General features: G+C 41.2%; 2 protein-coding genes across 5 annotated transcripts in view; one reads left to right on the top strand and one right to left on the bottom strand.

Moving 5' to 3' along the window:
- Dock4 (dedicator of cytokinesis 4) overlaps window positions 1–8,138 on the bottom strand; it is a 431,845-nt gene extending 423,707 nt beyond the window's left edge. For all 4 annotated transcript variants that reach the window (XM_069996180.1, XM_069996183.1, XM_069996182.1 and 1 more), the window contains exon 1: window positions 7,779–8,138. In XM_069996180.1, the coding sequence (XP_069852281.1) occupies window positions 7,779–7,815 (37 nt within the window). In that variant the 5' untranslated portion in view covers window positions 7,816–8,138. The remainder of the gene's footprint in view (window positions 1–7,778) is intronic.
- A 258-nt stretch (window positions 8,139–8,396) lies between these two features.
- Znf277 (zinc finger protein 277) overlaps window positions 8,397–17,776 on the top strand; it is a 101,558-nt gene continuing 92,178 nt past the window's right edge. The window contains exon 1 of the mRNA XM_069996179.1: window positions 8,397–8,518. Coding sequence (XP_069852280.1) covers window positions 8,425–8,518 — 94 coding nt within the window. The 5' untranslated portion in view covers window positions 8,397–8,424. The remainder of the gene's footprint in view (window positions 8,519–17,776) is intronic.

Raw genomic sequence — 17,776 nt, 5'->3', positions numbered from 1 at the left:
AGGCAGACAAAATGAATCTTTGGGCCCAGAACTTCTGTCCTGTCCCTCAGACCCATTTTCCTCTAGATGTTGCAGGTATATGCAGAAGTTTTGCACGTATACCAAACTCAAGGAGGCCAAACAAATGCTGAGTCTCATCCCATAAATCTGCTTCACCTAGGGAAATGAAATTCTCAGTTGCTAAATGAGTGACATCTGTATTTACTGGGTAGTGATAAGAGTAGAGCCCTCTTGATAAACTAATACCATTATGAAAAGACACAGGGAGAACTTGCTTCCCCTCTGACCTATCCCGTTCCCACCACATGAGAACACAGGAGGATGTCTATCTGCCAACCAAGAAGTCAATTGGCCTGCATTGTGAGAAATACATTTCTGCTACTTAAACTACCTAGTCTATTCTATGTCTCTTGTAGTAGCCTGAGTTCACTAAAAAATGTTTCTCCATGTCTCGCATCCAATTACAAAGCCTTGTTGCTTTAAATTCCTAAATATATATCAAATTCAGCCACATGATTATTTTTTTAACAAGGCGGTCCTTGAACTCACCTCCTACTGCTTCAACTTTCCCAGACATTCAACCACTACAGAGCGGGGATTATAATAAATAAGCTTCAGGCACTTACTTCTCACATACACTACTATAACTCCTTATGTGTTTTTATGCCACCTCTCTTCTTCATAAGCAAAAAAGCCTATGTTTAAAGTTTGATCCCGGTCATATTTCCAACAAAAACAATGAGAATTTTCTGATAATGTTCTGATCAAGGAATAACTCATTTGTATGTTGACCACATCATCTCTTTATGCTACACATTTTATGTATCTTATGTACATTAATTTTTTGTCATTCTACACTCAAATACATTTTAGAAATATTTATGAAACATTCTATTGTATGATACTCTGAGGTGTTCATAAACAAAAAACTGATTAAAGTATCCTATATTCATTTATCTTGTTTCAGGAAACAAGAGAAGTTTTCTGCACAGAAAGTTTTTATTTTTTTACTTTCATTGTTTTTTTTTTTTCACATAAAAAGGAATGGGATGACCAATTCAAACTTCTCCTAATGACTATCACATCAGACAATGCAACAAAATGGCTCAAAAAGCAGAGCTCAGGCAAGACTTCTTAGAATCTAACCACTTTCTGTGTGATTTCAGACAAGTTACCTAAATCCTCCATGATGCAGTTCCCTGTGAAATATGAGTGGACTGTTCAGTCTTTTCACACGGAACTGACCTGAAGACCAAATGGCAATACAGTACAATCTCTCAGAAGTGTGCTTGGCATAAATTAAGTGTTCCACAGATGTTATTTGATATATAACATGTAAGTATATCATATATTTACACTACATAAAATTATACATATGAAACTCCCGAGAGGCTCAGGATAATAACCAGTATAATCAGTGTCATTAATTTTATGGCACCAATATTACCAAAAGGCATTAATATATTTTTGGAGTTTTTTTTAATTGGGTCTATACTGATATTTTTTAAGACTAAAATGTGTCATAGTTGTTCCTTTAATAAGTTTAAGTTGCTTAAATGGAGAAAGGCTTGAAGAATTGTACTGCTTTTTTCTTACATTCTCTATCCAAATAAGCATGCTCATTCTGGTTTATTAAGAAAACAAGTTACACGTCAGATGCCAATGACTTACATCTGTAATCCAGCTACTGGGGAGGCTAAGACCTCTAAGATGAAGACTCTCTAACAGAAGAGTAGAAAAGTCTGTAAGACTTGGCTCTCCAATTAATCAGCAAAATGCTAGAGTAAAGACATGGCTCAAGTGGTAGAGTACCATCCATGAACAACAAAGATGATTTTTTTAAAGGGGCCCTGAGTTCAATATCTGATACCAGTCCAAAAAAAGAAAGGATGGATGGAAGAAAAGAAGGAAGGGAAGGAGTGATAGGAAAAGAACAGAAGGGAAAAGAGATAACATTACCCTATTCACCCATCACTGGGTTACTCTACAAATGAGCAGCAACATAAAAAAAAAAAAAAAAAAAGTAGAAGGAATGGTGAGTGGTGATCCTAGCATTAACAATATACTCAGTAGATTTTATTAGCAAACATTACCTACACAAGGAGAGATTTCATCCTGACATTTCCAAACATGTATTCAATGTATTCCAATAAATTCTCCCTTTCTATCACACTGGCTTACTCCCCTCCTCCTTTCTTAATGCATTTCAAAAGGTTTCACTGTTTTAATTTCATACTTGACATTCCATTTAGACAATATCCAGCCTTTTCCACCCTCATTATAGCCCAACTCTCCCCCTCTTGCTAGTTCCACTCTTATTCTTATAGAGACAAGAAAGTACTGTCACAGGAAATTATACAGAAGAGTCCCAAACTTGTCATTATGAAGTTGATCCCAATCCTTGAGAAAGTATCCTAGTAGGAAACACACATGAACTTGAGCAATTAACAAAATGTATGTGGTGGCTCTAAATATTCGTTCCATCTTCAATGAGAAATATCATATAAAACAGATTCTCTCACTTTGAAATAAATACATGAAATTCAAAGTGCAAATAAATACAAAAATCCACTCCTTACCAAACACCATGAAAAGAACTTAACAAAAAACTAAGAAGGCGGGCTGGGAAGGTGGCTCAGTGGTAGAGCGCTTGCCTTGCATGCCTGAGACCCTGGGTTCGATTCCTCAGCACCACATAAGCAAAAAGAAAAAAGCCGGAAGTGGCGCTGTGGCTCAAGTGGTAGAGCGCTAGCCTTGAGCTGAAGAGCTGAGGGACAGCGCCCAGGCCCAGAGTTCAGGCCCCCACTAGTGTCATACAGGTGGCATTTAAAAGAGAGTTTTTCAAACTATGAGTCAGGACTCATTAATAAGACAATTTAACATTTTTAATGAAAAAAGTACAATATTACAAGTAATTGTGTGGAATCATGCTAGAGTGTTGCTATATATTGTCAGGAAATTAAATGTATTTCATTTAGAGGAGATAGCATAGCAAGATTAAAAACTACTGACTAGAATAAGTCACTTAATTCCATGGAATTGTTCCTATTCTTAAATGGAAATTACTATTCCATTATTACAATATGAAACACTGTACTAATATTCTTACCAACATTTTGGTTGGATTTTTGTTAAAGCCAAATGTTTTTCTGATACTTGTGAGATTATAGCTCAATGTCACCATGCTAGAAATTTCAGCATACTCTATCAAAGATAATTCCAAAAGTGTTTTCTTCCCTAGGTAATGAGTACAGCTAGTGAGAAGCAAACTAAGTTTCTTAAAATTGTATAATCACTTTGGGGAAAATAGACCCGAGAGAAGCCTCTATTTTACCCTAGGGACCTCATGAAAGAATCATCACTTAGGAGAATGACCAGAGGAGGAAACCACTGTACAGATTATTCTCACAGGAGACTGACTCAAGAACATCCATTGCCACCCAACCAATTGCATAGCCCTTCATTGCTGAGTATAGCTCATGCCTCTTTTCTTCCCACTTTAAATTTAAAATCTTGTATTAGGCTCTAAACGTCCACAACAATCCTAAGCAGCTCATCATTATTTAGTTCTCTCTGTTATCTAAATACAACATGGAACCACAAATAGGAGACACTAACAAAAGCCAAGAGGTAGACAGACACCTTCCCGACTCTCGTTCATACAAGCTACCATTAAGTACTGAAGGAAAAAAAAAAATGTCCTGTAAAGATCTTGAACAACAATAAAAAAAAAAAGACAGAGGGATCTCTTCCCCCTAATATGGAAGGAGCTTTAGAAAAAAAAAAAAAAAAAGAGCGTGATTCCCACTCTGATGAATTCTAAAACTACTTTCAGAGAAATTCAGGACAGGGATGTTTTTGAGGACTGAGGTCAGCTTGTTCTAAGACTGAGGAGTTTTGGCTTGATTTTTTTTTTCCTCTCCAAGCTTAACCAGGCTCTCACATGGTTAAAACATCAATCCAGGCTTTCAGGAGCCAGCCAGCAGCTCAGGAAAACTGTCTCATCTGAGATTGCTGGACAAATGAATATACATAGATCTGCAATGGTTCAGATTTTCTGTGAACCATTGATACCACTTTGAAAGGGACAGGGCATGACAGATAAGGATAGGCAAAACTTATCCTCATGAACATGAATCAATGTGTGAGAAGATCAAAAGCCTCTAATCACTTCCATGGAGCTCCTCCTGGAAAGAGGAAGGCACACAGACTGGCAAAGCAAGCAACTATCACCCAGCTGTAAAGACAAACATGTTTCTTTCCTATAGTACAATGGAGGTACTTCCCTAACCACAGGACACAGTCAGAAAAACTCTACAGAATTAGTACTAGGGAGAGCTTTGAATAGCACTTGACCCCAGAAGCTGGGACTCAGAAAGGTTAAATGACTTGCCTAAGGTCACACAATGGAGTGTCTAGAATGGAATGGTAGCTAATTAGAATGGCCTAAGATAACTATCACTGTGCTTACTTATATGCTTGTTTTTCAGTGCTGGGGATAGAACTCGGGTCCTCACACACACACTAGGCAAGTATTCTACCACTGAGCTATATCCTCAACTCTAACATGTTTTATTTTGTTTTGTTTTAAATACAAGATTCCAGCCCACTGAGCACTGGTGGTTCTCCCTATAATCCTAGCAACTTAAGAGGCTGTGAGATTTGAGGTTCCAGGCCAGGAAAGACAGACACATTCGGGAGACTTCTATTTCATCTAACCAGCACAAAGCCAGAGGTGGTGTGGCTCAAGTGCTAGAGCCCCAGCCAAGAGTAAGAAAGCCAGCGCCAGAAGCACTGAGGATAAACCCAGATATCCCCAGGTTCCCAACCCTACAGACTAATGACTAACATTCCCTTAGGGACTTAGAACCCTCAAGTGTTCTTTGTAGAACACTAGTATGCATTGTTTTAAAAATTTTTTTTAAAAAATCATCAATGAAATGGAGAAAATAGCATCCAAGTATCAGAACTCAATTTCTATATCTGACACTTCTTATAGTAGAAAAGTTAAGTACTGTTATCTCTGTTTATAAGACATTGCTTCAGATTTAATTATAAATTACAAAGACAGAAGAATCCATCCCTAAAAGAGGGTACCTACAAGATATTATCGTTGCAAAAAATATATTTACATTAAAACGTCCGGTACTCTAAGTTACCAAGACTTTTTTCAAACCATAAGAAAACTGAATTACCACTATACCTGATATCATCCAAACATCTGTAACCATAAAAATCCCTTCTTAATATCTGTAACAACTAAATGAAAGAAACAGACTAACCAACATTTTTAAATTGCAATATAAGTAGCTACAAATAGTGTTCTCCATGGTGAGAAATAAAGTCCACACATAAGTATCCTAGCAAAATTTTCACCACACACGCCTAACAGATGGATTCTAAAAAACAACTAAGTATTCCACAAGCCAAATGCTCAAAATTTAATAATAAAAGATGATTAACATTCCTGCATACAGCATATGTGATATTGCACAAATGCAAATGACAGCAATAAGTTGGGACCAAAGACCCCTCTCTGCTCTCATCATTCATCTTCCTCAACCTCCTTTTCAATATTTGCACATCCTTCTACTTCCCGCTACTCTGCAACTGAATCAGACCCATCCACAACCTGAGGTGTCGGCTGCATCCCAAAACATTTTATGCAGTTTGCCATTCCAGGAAATCCCAGAGTGGTTTTTAAGCCTTTGCCCACAGCTTGTAGAGAAAGGCAAGAGAAGAACTAATCAATACCAACATCCCAGCTGTGACCTGGCACATAAAGGAACGAAGAAAATAAATCCCATCCATAATCTGTATAATTTAACACTTGGAAAAAAGCAACCTCTGGGATCCACTCCAAGAGGGGCAGTATTGCCTGGGTGGGACTGAGCTTCCTGCACTGAGTGTTAAGTCTGGTTAAGAGGCAATGCCCTCCAGTCCTTTCCAGTTTCATCAAGGAAATGTCCGTTTCCTTGCAAGGGTTACTCTCGCCCTCTCCCCTCCCCCGCAAAATAAGAATGTTTGGAAAGGGATCTCCTTACACTTCCAAGAGAGCTGGACACCTTTCTCAAAGGTAGGTCCAGGACAAACTATTGTCTTAATAACCAGTTACAATCCAGAAAGGAAGCCCATGTAGAATAGAGGAATGACTGTGTGTGTGTGTGTGTGTGTGTGTGTGTGTGTGTTCCTTTCAGTGTGTGTGTGTTTGTGTGTGTGTGTGTGTGTTCCTTTCAGTGGACTCCAAAGTCCACTATTCCCCAAGTTGAGAGAAATAAAGAAGAAGAAAAATCCCCAGTGACTATCACTGTCTAGAAAGGCTTTCCAGTTTTTGTGTTTTGTTTTGTTTTTAATCACGGGAAAAATTTATTTAGGACATAAGCAGATATGACCACTAGGTCTGTTTCCAATAAAAACAAGTACATCATCAGCAGGACAGGACGCGGCATTATAGGAAATAAAGGTTGTCAGTAAAATCTGTAATGCTTTTCTCTCTTGTTAGATCTGCCGAGAGGTAACAATCGCATTTCGCCGTTCCAGGCTTGTCAGGCTTCTCTGAATAGTCTCAACCCTAAAAGGAGTAACTGTCAAGGGGCGACCCAGCTGAAACCAAACAACAAAAACGGGAACTGTAATCCGCGTGAGAAGGGCGGAGGGAAGGGAAGAGAGCCTCCGGTCTTCATCAGTCAACATTAATGTCCTTTGTTGTTCACCTTTGCACACAACAGCGAGCTATCCTGTTCCTTTTCCTCCCAGCACCCGTGCCAAGGTAGTCTTTTCCTAAAATCTCCAGGAAGAGGACCCTGGCTTTCCCACCCTCGTCCCCAAAGATCACTTTACAGCCGGCGTCCAGGACCACCGATACGCCCAGCTCCCCCACCCCGATCAGAAGGAGAAACCAAAAACAAAAACATTGCTGAAATATCGGTTCCGCTCCCGAGACCCGGGAGCCAAGAGGCACAGATGTTGAAATTTACCAACCCCCGCCCCCAACACACACCCGGGACACCCGGGATGCGAGGACCAAAGCAGGCTCCGCTCGGGCTCGGTGGGTCCGAGGGCCGAGGACCGTGTCACATTCCTCACTCCGGGTTGTACGCCTCGCCACCAACTGTTTTGGAGAGGACAGCCTCGCCCCCCAGATTTTCGTGTCCCTCGCCACCCCACCACCCTAGGAAACCCTCGCAGCCCATTGCTGTCTGGGCAAGAAAGGGGAGAGAGGGAGACGCACCCCATTCGCTTTCCCCTTCCAACTTCACACACACACACAGACAGACACACACACAGACACACAGACACACACACACACAGGGGGAGACGCACCCCATTCGCTTTCCCCTTCCAACTTCACACACACACACACACACACACACACACACACACACACACACACACACACACACACACACACACACACACACACACACACACACACACACCACGCCCCGCCACCACTCCAAACTCTGCAAGCAGAGAACCCCGGAGCAGGGCGGACCGGCCGCGCGCTTCCCCCTGCCGTCCCGGGGCTGCGGGAACTGGGAACCGGTTCAAGACGCGCGGGAACCCTGCGTCGGGGGACAGGATCCCTCCCCGCACAGCCTCAGCGCGCACCCCCCAGCGGGAGCCAGCTCTGCAAAACCCCAGACCCACTGTGCAGGGACCGGGATTAGGTTATCTCCCGCCGGGAAGAGCCAAGAAGGGGCGCAGGGAGCCAGGACGAGCAATGCGCACCCACTCCGGCCAGGGCAGAATCCAAAAGTTGGCCCGCGAAGACTCACCCACGCCGTATTTCTCGTGCTCCGTAGGTATCCACATGGCTGAGGAGGATCCAGGGTCTCCAGGCTTTGTAATCCCTGCGCCCCTCGACCACCTCACAACAATGCACGGCGACCGAGTAGCGGCTGCAGCAGCGCCGGAGCCCCGAGGCTCCCGCGCGGGCAGCGGGCGCTGGGCAGGGTCCGCGCTGGAAGATCCCGAGTTGGCGTTGACACCTCACCAGCGAGGCTGCGCCGCTCGCCGCTCTCCCGGCGGCCGCGGCTCACAGTCCTCCGACGCGCTCCCGGAGCCCCGGCGGCGCAGTCATTGTTCTGATTCACTGAACTAAGCGAACACGCCGGGGCACTCTCGGGCGCACCCCCGCCCGTCAGCGCCTCCTCCAGAGCTGCCTTCCCCGAGTCCCCAGTAGCATGCTGGGAATTGTAGTTCCGAGCCTCGCTCTCCGTTCCCGGAATGGGGGCGTGGTCGTCGCGTGTAAAGGGGCGGGGAAAAATAAGATCTCCGATCGTCACATCCTATTGGTCTAGAGAGTGACTGCGCGGCGTAGGCGGGGAGGAAACATCGAGTAGTTGAAGCGATTGTCCGCAGTCCCTTTTTCTATTGGTGCAGTTCTTCTCCTCAGCCCTCCCTTTTCTGCTAAGCCAAGTAATGGCTGCTTCCGAGACCCAGGGGGCTGCTGCGGGACCTGAGGATCACGATGCTAGTAGGGTCGGGGGCAGCCTCGGGAATGTAGGTTCTGAAGGTGAGTACGGCGCCCCTCGCGTGGGCAATGATTGGTCTTGTCTCTGCGTGACCCGAAGGCAGTTCACCTCGGATCAGATGGAGGGGGACGGGGAGAGGGCTGCGGGCGGGACCGCAGGGGGCAGGGGGTGGCCACTTGGCCAGAGAGGTCCGGAGAGGGCGGAGAAAACGCGTTGGACGGCGCTTCCCACCCCCAGGGAAGCCCCCGCCCCTCCCCGCCGTCCGTCTAGGGTCGCCGGGTCCCGGCTTTGCACTTGCCGCCCAGGGCGCGTGGGTCGGGTCAGGTTCGCGCGCGCGCGTGTGCGCTGATTACATTGGCAGCAGCTGCGCTCCCCTGGCCAGGAACCCCGCCTGGATTTTGTTGGATTTGGTCTCAGAAGAAAGTGTCTTCTTTCATTTAGGGCCGATTTCCAGTTACACTCCACTAACAGCTTCGCCAGTTGCTGGCTGGAGTCATCTGTAAAGGGGGAAAGTGTTGTGTCCAGCTCCCAACCGTCCTGTGGCCGGGTGACAGTCCTGTGTGCGCACCAGAATTAAATCATGGACCCGGGCAGATCTTCTCAGGCGTTGGGTTTGTAGAGCAAAGTAATGATGTATTCCACCTGGCTTCAGAGAACATGTGAAGGGAGGTTATGATCATCGTAAAAGTTTATTGTGTGGCTCAGATCCAATGTGGGGGGCCGGAAAGAAACTTGGAAAGCCGCAGGTGATTGATAGTTTGCGAGACTTCTTTCATTGTTAGTTTTTCCTGCACCCCAACCCCTTTTGCCTTAGTGCATAACTCAGCGTGACAAATTCTTTTTCTCTGGATATGATCTGGAGTTTCAGCCTGACATTCAGACCTTACTGAGACTCCCCCACCCCTTTTCGTTTTTGACTTCACAAAATATTTGTAATACTTTCTTACCAGTAATACTCCGAAGATTTTATCTCAATAACGCAAAGAGGAAGTGGTGTTTTTCTTTCCACCTCCAATCAGTGAAACTCCCTAGTTCTGAAATTATGTTAATATCTCTACCAAAGATTCCTGAGTTGCATCTTGAATTATGTCCATTCATTGGATTATCATTGAATTAGTCATATATTAAATAAACTCTTACCTGATTATGAGGCTATTACAGTTTTCTAGATTTTTCAAGTTCTACAGCTACAGTTCAGCTCAAGTGGCTTACACTGAGATCTTAGGACCATGGCTCCAAGCCGTCCAGGTAGGAAAGTCCTTCAGACTCATATTTCCAATTAACCACCCCCCAAAAGCCGGAAGTCCATCTAGTAATAGAGTGTTCTAGTAATAGAGTGTTAACCTTGAGTGGAAAAGCTAAGGGACAGGGCCCAGGCTCTCAGTTCAAGTCCTAGTATGACACACAAAAAGGAAAAACTTCTGCAGTTAGAAGTTTATAAAGATAAAATCTTTGATGAATTTATCTTGCCAATAAACTCATAAAAAAGGAAATTTGAAGCCGGGCACCGGTGGCTCAAGCCTGTAATCCTAGCTACTCCGGAGGCTGAGATCTGAGGATCGCCTTTCAAAGCCAGCCCCAGCAGGAGCAGGAATGTCTGTGAGACATCTCCAATTAACCATTAGAAAAACCGGAAGTGGCCCTGTGGTTCCAAGGGGAGCACTAACCTCGAGCTGAAGAGCTGAGGCACAGCGCCTAGACCCAGAGTTCAAGCCCCACGACCAACAGGAAAAAAAAAAAGGAAATTTGAATATGCTTTTCAGAAGAACAACATATTTTAAAGTCACCAGCTATCTTAAAATTATGAACATTTTCATTATAAACATTTCACACATTCCATCTGGAGATACGTAAAGTGAAAAGTTAAAGTTCCACACAGTCTCAGTTCCAGAGTTGTAAATAGTAATAGTTTGGTGAATTTTTTTTCTGAATTCCCATATGACCACATATATTTGTGGTTTGGGCTTTCTTTGAGAAATTTTATTATTCTGGTAAACCCAAAAATCTGCAGCTGTTTTCTTTCTCTTGTTAGTCTGTATATCTTTCATATTAATTCATTCATTGTTTTACTTGTTGGAGGGTTGCAGCCATCATTATTCCATGATTTGGAATACATACAGTGTGTCTTTGAGCCATTATTCTATGATTTGCCAGTTCTATTCCTCTAGCAGTGTGGCTTTGTTTTTTTCGGTAGTGTTACAGTAAATGGCTGAGTGACTTTTATTTGAGTAATTCCTGGGTCAAATGCTGTGCATGTTTAAAATTTTGATAGATGCCAGATTTCTCTTTTGAAAATTATTTGTCATACATTCTTACCAGTAGTACCCAAAGTTTTTTTTTCTGAGTTATCTTCTCCAACCTTGAGGAAATCATTAATTTACAACCTATGTTTAAATGTCGGTTGAATTGAATTAGGTGACAAACCTGAGCCTAATTTTAGCTCTTCTGTAGTAAGACTTACATCTGTCTTGTAGGTGCCAGAATGATTTGGTGCAGTGATAACTACAGTGGAATTGTCCTCAATTAATGCTGACTTATGTCACTTTAAACTATATGCACATGTTTGGCATGTGCGAAAGGCTTAGATTTGAATAATAAAAGTATTGAGAAATAGTGAATGTACAGTATCTATAACACACATACACACACACACCATAACTCAGTGGGGCACCAGTAACTCATGCCTGAAATTCTTGCTACTAAGGCAGCTGAAACATGGAGGACCAGTCCAGGCAGAAAAGTGCAAAAGACTTCTTCTCCAATGAACCAGCACAAAGCTGGGCTGGAAATGTGGCTCAAGTGGTAGTGTGACAGCCATTAGCAAGAAGCTAATGCTTGAGACCCCTGAGTTTAAAAAGAATGCCCTCACCATTGTTCAGAACTGCACAGTAACAAACTGACTTGTAGCAACCAATGTGAAAGCTTAGTAAATTATTTTTATGTAGTGTGTAGGTGTGTGTGTGCATGCATGTGCATGTTTATTTTGTTTTTTGTGGCTTTTTGTTCAGTTTTGTTGTTGTTGTTTTTGGCAGTTCTAGGTTTGGACTCAGGCTTTGTGCTTGCTAAGCAGGCACTCTACTACTTCAATCACATCTCCAGCCCTTTTTGCTTTGGTTATTTTTCAAAAAGGGCCTCACTATTTTGCCCAAGATTAGAGTCCAGTCCTCCTGTTTAATGTTTCATGATGTGGCTGAGGTGATAGGTGCATACCACAATGCCCATTTTTTTCTATTGAAATAGGAATTAATCTTTTCAGACTGGCCTAGAATCTCAATTCTCCTAATCTCAGCCTCCCATGGAACTGGGATAACAGGCACTTACCACTGCACCCTGCTATTAGTTGAGATGGGATTCACTAACTTTTTGAACTGCAATCCTCCCAGCCTCTTCCTCCCAAGTAGCTAAAAGCATAGGCATGAGCCACCTGCATCCAGCTTATGTCATTTTTGTATGACAAAGTTGTCATTAAAAATTCCCCCTAATGCCCAGTGTGGTGGTGCATAATCCCTGCATTCGGGAGGCTGAAATAAGATCAGGAGTGCAGTGCTAGCCTGGGCTACATAGTCAACCTGGGCTGTGTGACAAGACCCTATCTCAAAACACAATAAAGAATTCCCGAGTAACTTCCTGATCATTCCATGACTTCATTAAAATTCTCTTCAAGGCCAGTGAATTGTGCTATACTTTAGGTAGAAATAATTGTATCAGAAGTTTAATATTTTTGTTAAGCAGCCATTTAGGGTATCAAATATATCTTTTGTCTTTGAAGGGCATGCTTCTTTTTAATTTCTTGAAAACTGCCTCTTTGAAGAAGTTTCTCTCCAGCTCTAATTAATATGTCAATTTGTGCATTTGATATCCTGGGAGAGAAGGGCCTGAGGAACTTTTTAATAGAAATCCTTGCAATGCTGCAAAAAGCTCTGTGGGAAGGAGTCACTGGGTTGTGCACAGGCAGATGCAACACCTTCACTGACATCACTGACATGGCTGAGTTTCCAGACTTCCTGCAGTCCCGCACCTCTCTACAAAAAACAAACTACACACACTACATAAAAATCAATAGCTAAGCTTCCACACTGGCTGCTACAAGTCAGTATGATACTGGGCATTCTGAACCGTGGTGAGGTTTTTAAACTTAGGTGCCTCAAGCTGTCTTAGCTTCCTGCTTATGGCTGGCACACTACCACTGGAGCCATACTTCCAACCCAGCTTTGTGCTGGTTCATTGGAGAGGGAGTCTTTTGGACTTTTCTGCCTAAACTGACTTCAAACTGGTCCTCCATGTCTCAGCCGCCTTAGTAGCAAGAATTTTAGGCATGAGTTACTGGTGCTGAATTGATTAGCTTTAGGCCAAGTCTTCAACCTCAGTGCTTTGAACAAAAACATTTGAACAGAAACTAGGATTTCATATTGCTTCCTAAAATTAAGAGCAAATAATAAATAGATTTTGCATCTCTTATACTTGAGCCTGTGTGATATACTTATTGTTGTGTTGTTTTTATTTAGAAGTATGATAATACATCAATAGTTTAATAATTGACTATACTTTTAAGAGGATATTGTGACTGGGTGATTTCCTCTGGTACTGATATGACATGTGTCCATATTGTAACATTGTGATAGGGTCTACTTTTTTCCCCTTCAAATGAATGCCCAGCAGATACTGATCACAACAATGTTTTATGTTTGTCTTATGGAAACTTTATCTCTAGAAGATATTGGAGAGAGTATTATTTCAATAAATATTAACAAGACTAAGCTAGAAACCTAGAACTATCTTTGTTTCCTCTCTTGCCCTCAGGTCTGAATTTGATCAGTTATCAGGCCTTATTTTCTGTGCCTGAAATATCATTTGAATCTGTCCCCTCTCTTAGTCTCTGTAGCCAACATTCTAATTCTGCTTCTAACCCTTACCATCACTTCTGAATTACTGTGTCTCCTACCTCTAGATTAGATGTTTTCAGGATAAAAATCTGGTGATATTTATTCATGTCTGCCTGATTCTGTTCCTGGCACATTGTCAATGTTTAATAAATCTTTGACCAGAGCAGTAATTTATCCTGGAAAATTCTACAACCTTCCTGTTGATTTCTCTGGCTTTTAATTTTTTTTTCTCTTTTCATCTGCATCCTAAAACAATATGTCTTTTCTTGAAATCTTCAAGATAACTCCATGTGTAACTAGGGCCAAATTCACTGGGTTACATTAAATAATGTACTTTTCCAAGCTCATTTCAGTCACTCTCCTTCCTTATTTAGATTTTTTATAATTTAGTGCTTATCAGAGCTGCAGGTAAGAAACATCTATGACAATTTAATCTTTAGAATCTATTTGAAATTTATTCAAAGTATTTAGAATAGTGACTATTTTAAGTAGACTTGAAACCAGACAAATAACTGAGTAGATATTTTATGCTCATGGAAAGTATTCACGCCAACTGGAAACGCAAATTATCAGGAATATGATATCAGAGCTAATCGTAGCATTTTTACATTGTTTTTACTATTATTTAAATGAAGCTTTAATGTTATTAGAATTTTAAAGAATACTTTGGATCTCACCTTTATAATCTGGAATCCATTAACAGATGACCTACTTCATGAACCTTAAATTCTGTCTTACATCACGAATTTCTATAGCTGTCATTTTACTTCTATAGGCGAGCCTTAAGTATAATCTCATACTTAGCACAACATTAAAGGTACCTAGTCTCTATTTTGTAAAACTTACATTGTGTGAGGAGCAGGGTGTACTCACAGATGTACTTGGATTTTTGCTAAGGGCCTGAGCTATTCCTGAGAACTTTTTTGCTCCAGGATAGTTCTACTACTGGAGCCACAGTTCCACTTCCAGCATTTTTTGGTGGCTAATTAAAAGTCTCATGAGGTGGGAAATGGGGAGGTGGAAAAAAAAAAGTCTCATGAATTTGCTGCCTTGGCTGTCTTTGAACCATGAGTCTCAAATCTCAGCCTCCTAAGTAGCTATATGTTTAAATTTTAATTCTGATATTTTAACAGGTGTTTAACATAGCTTTATTCTGTATGCTTTCACATTAGCGAAAATACATATCTAATACCTTGTAGAAGTACTGTATTTATTGAAATACATATTTATGAAGCCCAGAATAGTTCTTGTTACAAAGTTGGTCCTTAATAAATTGTTTTGAGTGTAAAGATATGCTTAATTGTTCTACAAAACTGTCTTCTCACTGTAGCTGCATTCATTTAAGAAGCAATCTAAATTGTGTTGTTACCCATGGCAAGCTTAGGAATGTGTTGATGGTTATAAATACTTAATGCTGCCAGTGTTTTCCTGGAATTTGGGAGCGGAGTCTACCGGTACTATGTACAGTACTAATGTTGCAAGCATGTACTCTGAAGCCCCTTGATACTGTACTATCTCCTGTGTTTTTTCCCATACCCATATATCCCTGTCCCTTCATACCTAGTTTCCCACTCCCCCACACCCACACTTTCAGTAACACTAGGAGTACTCAAGAGGTCCAAATAACCTTTTATAGTGGGATGGCCTTGCAAGGTATGGAGCCAACGATGTCATAGAAGGAAAAAAAGTATAGAAATCTAGTCTTTGTAGGTCTTTTTTGTATAAGGCTTGGAAGACACCAGCTATAGAACATTCTTATATTTTTTATAACAAGTTTACAAGACAGTTTAAAAGAGGAGTTATTTAAAGGTGACATTATAGTAACAGTGATGCTGATGATAACTAACATTTTTCTTGGCCACAAACTATAGCCAATAATTGCTTCAAAGGTGTCTATATGTCTTGTCTTATTTCATCCTCATACCACACCAGAGGTACATACTTATATTATCATATTTGTATTTATAAATAAGGAAACTGGTGCCAAGTATTTTACACAAATTCTCCCAGTAACTGAAAGAGGGCTTTTATTCTATTCACTGTTATAATGATTTGTCCTAATAACTGAATTCCATTAGTTTTCAGTGTGAAATAGACTTTCTTAAACATAAATACCTCCTAAAACTAATATTACTATAGCAGGACAGTATAGTACATTGAAAAGATTTTGCAGTCAGGCCAAGATAGGATGAAATCCTGTTGATTTACCAGCCATAGTCCAGCTACCAAATGAACCTCAATTTCTAATCTGTAATAAGAGTAACATATCTGTCTTGCTAGTGTGTTGAAATGAGTCATTGAGTTGATAGGCACAGTAATGAAGGAAGACTGTAATTTCAGTATCAATATTTGCACATCTTTGGCATCTGTGTTAGAGGTGATATGGGTAATGATTTTGATTTGTCTTTTAGACTTCGAGGTCAGGTTTCTGTTGAAGTGTTTTGCAGTGTGAGGCATTAAATTTACATACATTTCTTATTATATTGACATAGACCTATCATTTATGCAAAAGAATACTGTTGTTCCTTACAATTCACACATATACTTCCATCTTGAAACTGTAACAATGTTTTTGCTATTCACATAATAGAATTCTTACATCTATATGTAAATCATCATGGATACCTAGAAACGGGCAGTGTGCATTAACTGCCATGTCCAAAAGCTAAATATTTAAAGACTTGCCTTACCTTGATGAATGTTACACCAAATTAGGGTTCAGTGTTGCAATGACTGATTTGATAAATATATCAGACATTGAATGAATTGGCCTTTCACTAACAACATGTGTCGACTTGCCAATTCTTGGTGAAACAAGTATGTTCTGTTGGCATACTTGACCCAAAGGTGAGCAAGGGAGCATTTTTCAGAAGTGGTGGCAGACTCATCTGTCTTCTACCTCTCTGTCTTCATCTCAGACAGTCTTTGTGACCAGTGGCATTTATTTGCAAGGTAGCCAACTAGGGTCTAGTGCTATCATTATCCTGAGGAACCATCACAAGTCTAGTAGGGCTAAACAGGATTTTTGTTAAGCTACTTTCATTAATACTAATAGGAGAAATTGACAACTGATAAATGGCAGAATGTGTTAAGTAATAGTGTGTGGAATACAGTTGGGCTTTCTCTCAAAAAATACGAGAAAAAAGATTGAAATGGGAATTAAAAGACCTGGTTTGGGGGTTTTTTGCTTCCTTTTTTTTTTTTTTTAAGTTTTGGTTTTGTTGTTATTGTTCAAGTGTCTGTCTATCCCAGGCTGGCCTGGAACTTTCTGTCTTCATGCCCCAACCTCCTGAGAACTGAAATTACATGTCTAGCAGAAGACCTGGAATTCGATGCTGGATTCTCTGCCATTAACAGAGTAAACTCAGGAAAATCTATTAACCTTTCTGAACATTAATTCCATCAGAAAAATTGTACCGATATTATTGGGTTTAATAGTTAGACATTGAATATGAAAGCTCTGCAAATCATCACACAATCAAAGTAAAGGGATGAATAATGCTGTTGATGAATGGCTGTAATTAGAGGCAATAATGGTGGGTTCCAGAATAAGCTTTGGAATTGAACACATTAAAATAGAAATTCAAAAGGAACTGTCAGCTGGGTTCTAGTCACTTACTCTTGTAATCCTAGCTACTCAAAGTGCTAAGATCTGAGGACCAAAGTTTGCAGCCAGCCCAGGCAGAAAAGGCTAAAAGACTTTTATCTACAAATAATCAGCAAGTGCCAGACTGGAGTTATGGTTCAAGTGGTAGAGTCCCAGCTCCGAACAAAAGAGCCAATGAAGAATGCATGCCCCAGTACCAGCATGCATAGGCGCGCGCGCGCGCACACACACACACACACACACACACACACACACACAGAGGAGCTATCATTTAAAATCAGTGTGACTGATGTCTGATGTATGTGGTGACTCTCTCCTGCAGTCCCACAGTCTTGAGAGGTATAAGGAGACAGGAGGATTGCCATCTAAACTCATACACAAAATGAGCCTATACCCTATATGAAAAATCACTAAAGTAAAAAGTGCTGAGGCTGTGGATCATCTGCTAGCAGCTGCCCCAGAGTCCAAATCCCAGTAACACCAAAAGAAAAACTGTTGTCTTGAGCAAATTTGATCTCATTATTGTGATTACAACTAGAATGGAGACCCTCATGGGCCAAGGGGAGGATAGTTCCTCATGCACTAAAAGTCATTATCTATCAAAAATAAAGCATATCTCTTCCCCCTCCTTGCTGACAATGTATAGAATGTTCCCTTCCTGTTCAGTTTTATCGCAGGAACAAAACCCAGCTAGGCATAGAATGGTACCGTAAGGTCCCCCAAAGAATGACTATATCATCTTAGGGGAAAAAAATTAGACATAATGGAAGATATTTCTTTAAAAATGCTATCCTTATATTTAGTTTAAA

This window comes from Dipodomys merriami, unplaced genomic scaffold (assembly GCF_024711535.1).
Source record: "Dipodomys merriami isolate MVZ:Mamm:240054 unplaced genomic scaffold, mDipMer1.0.p SCAF_5, whole genome shotgun sequence".
NCBI lineage: Eukaryota > Metazoa > Chordata > Mammalia > Rodentia > Heteromyidae > Dipodomys > Dipodomys merriami.
The sequence above is the reverse complement of the archived record's forward strand: the minus strand, read 5'-3'. Positions and strand labels throughout refer to the sequence as shown.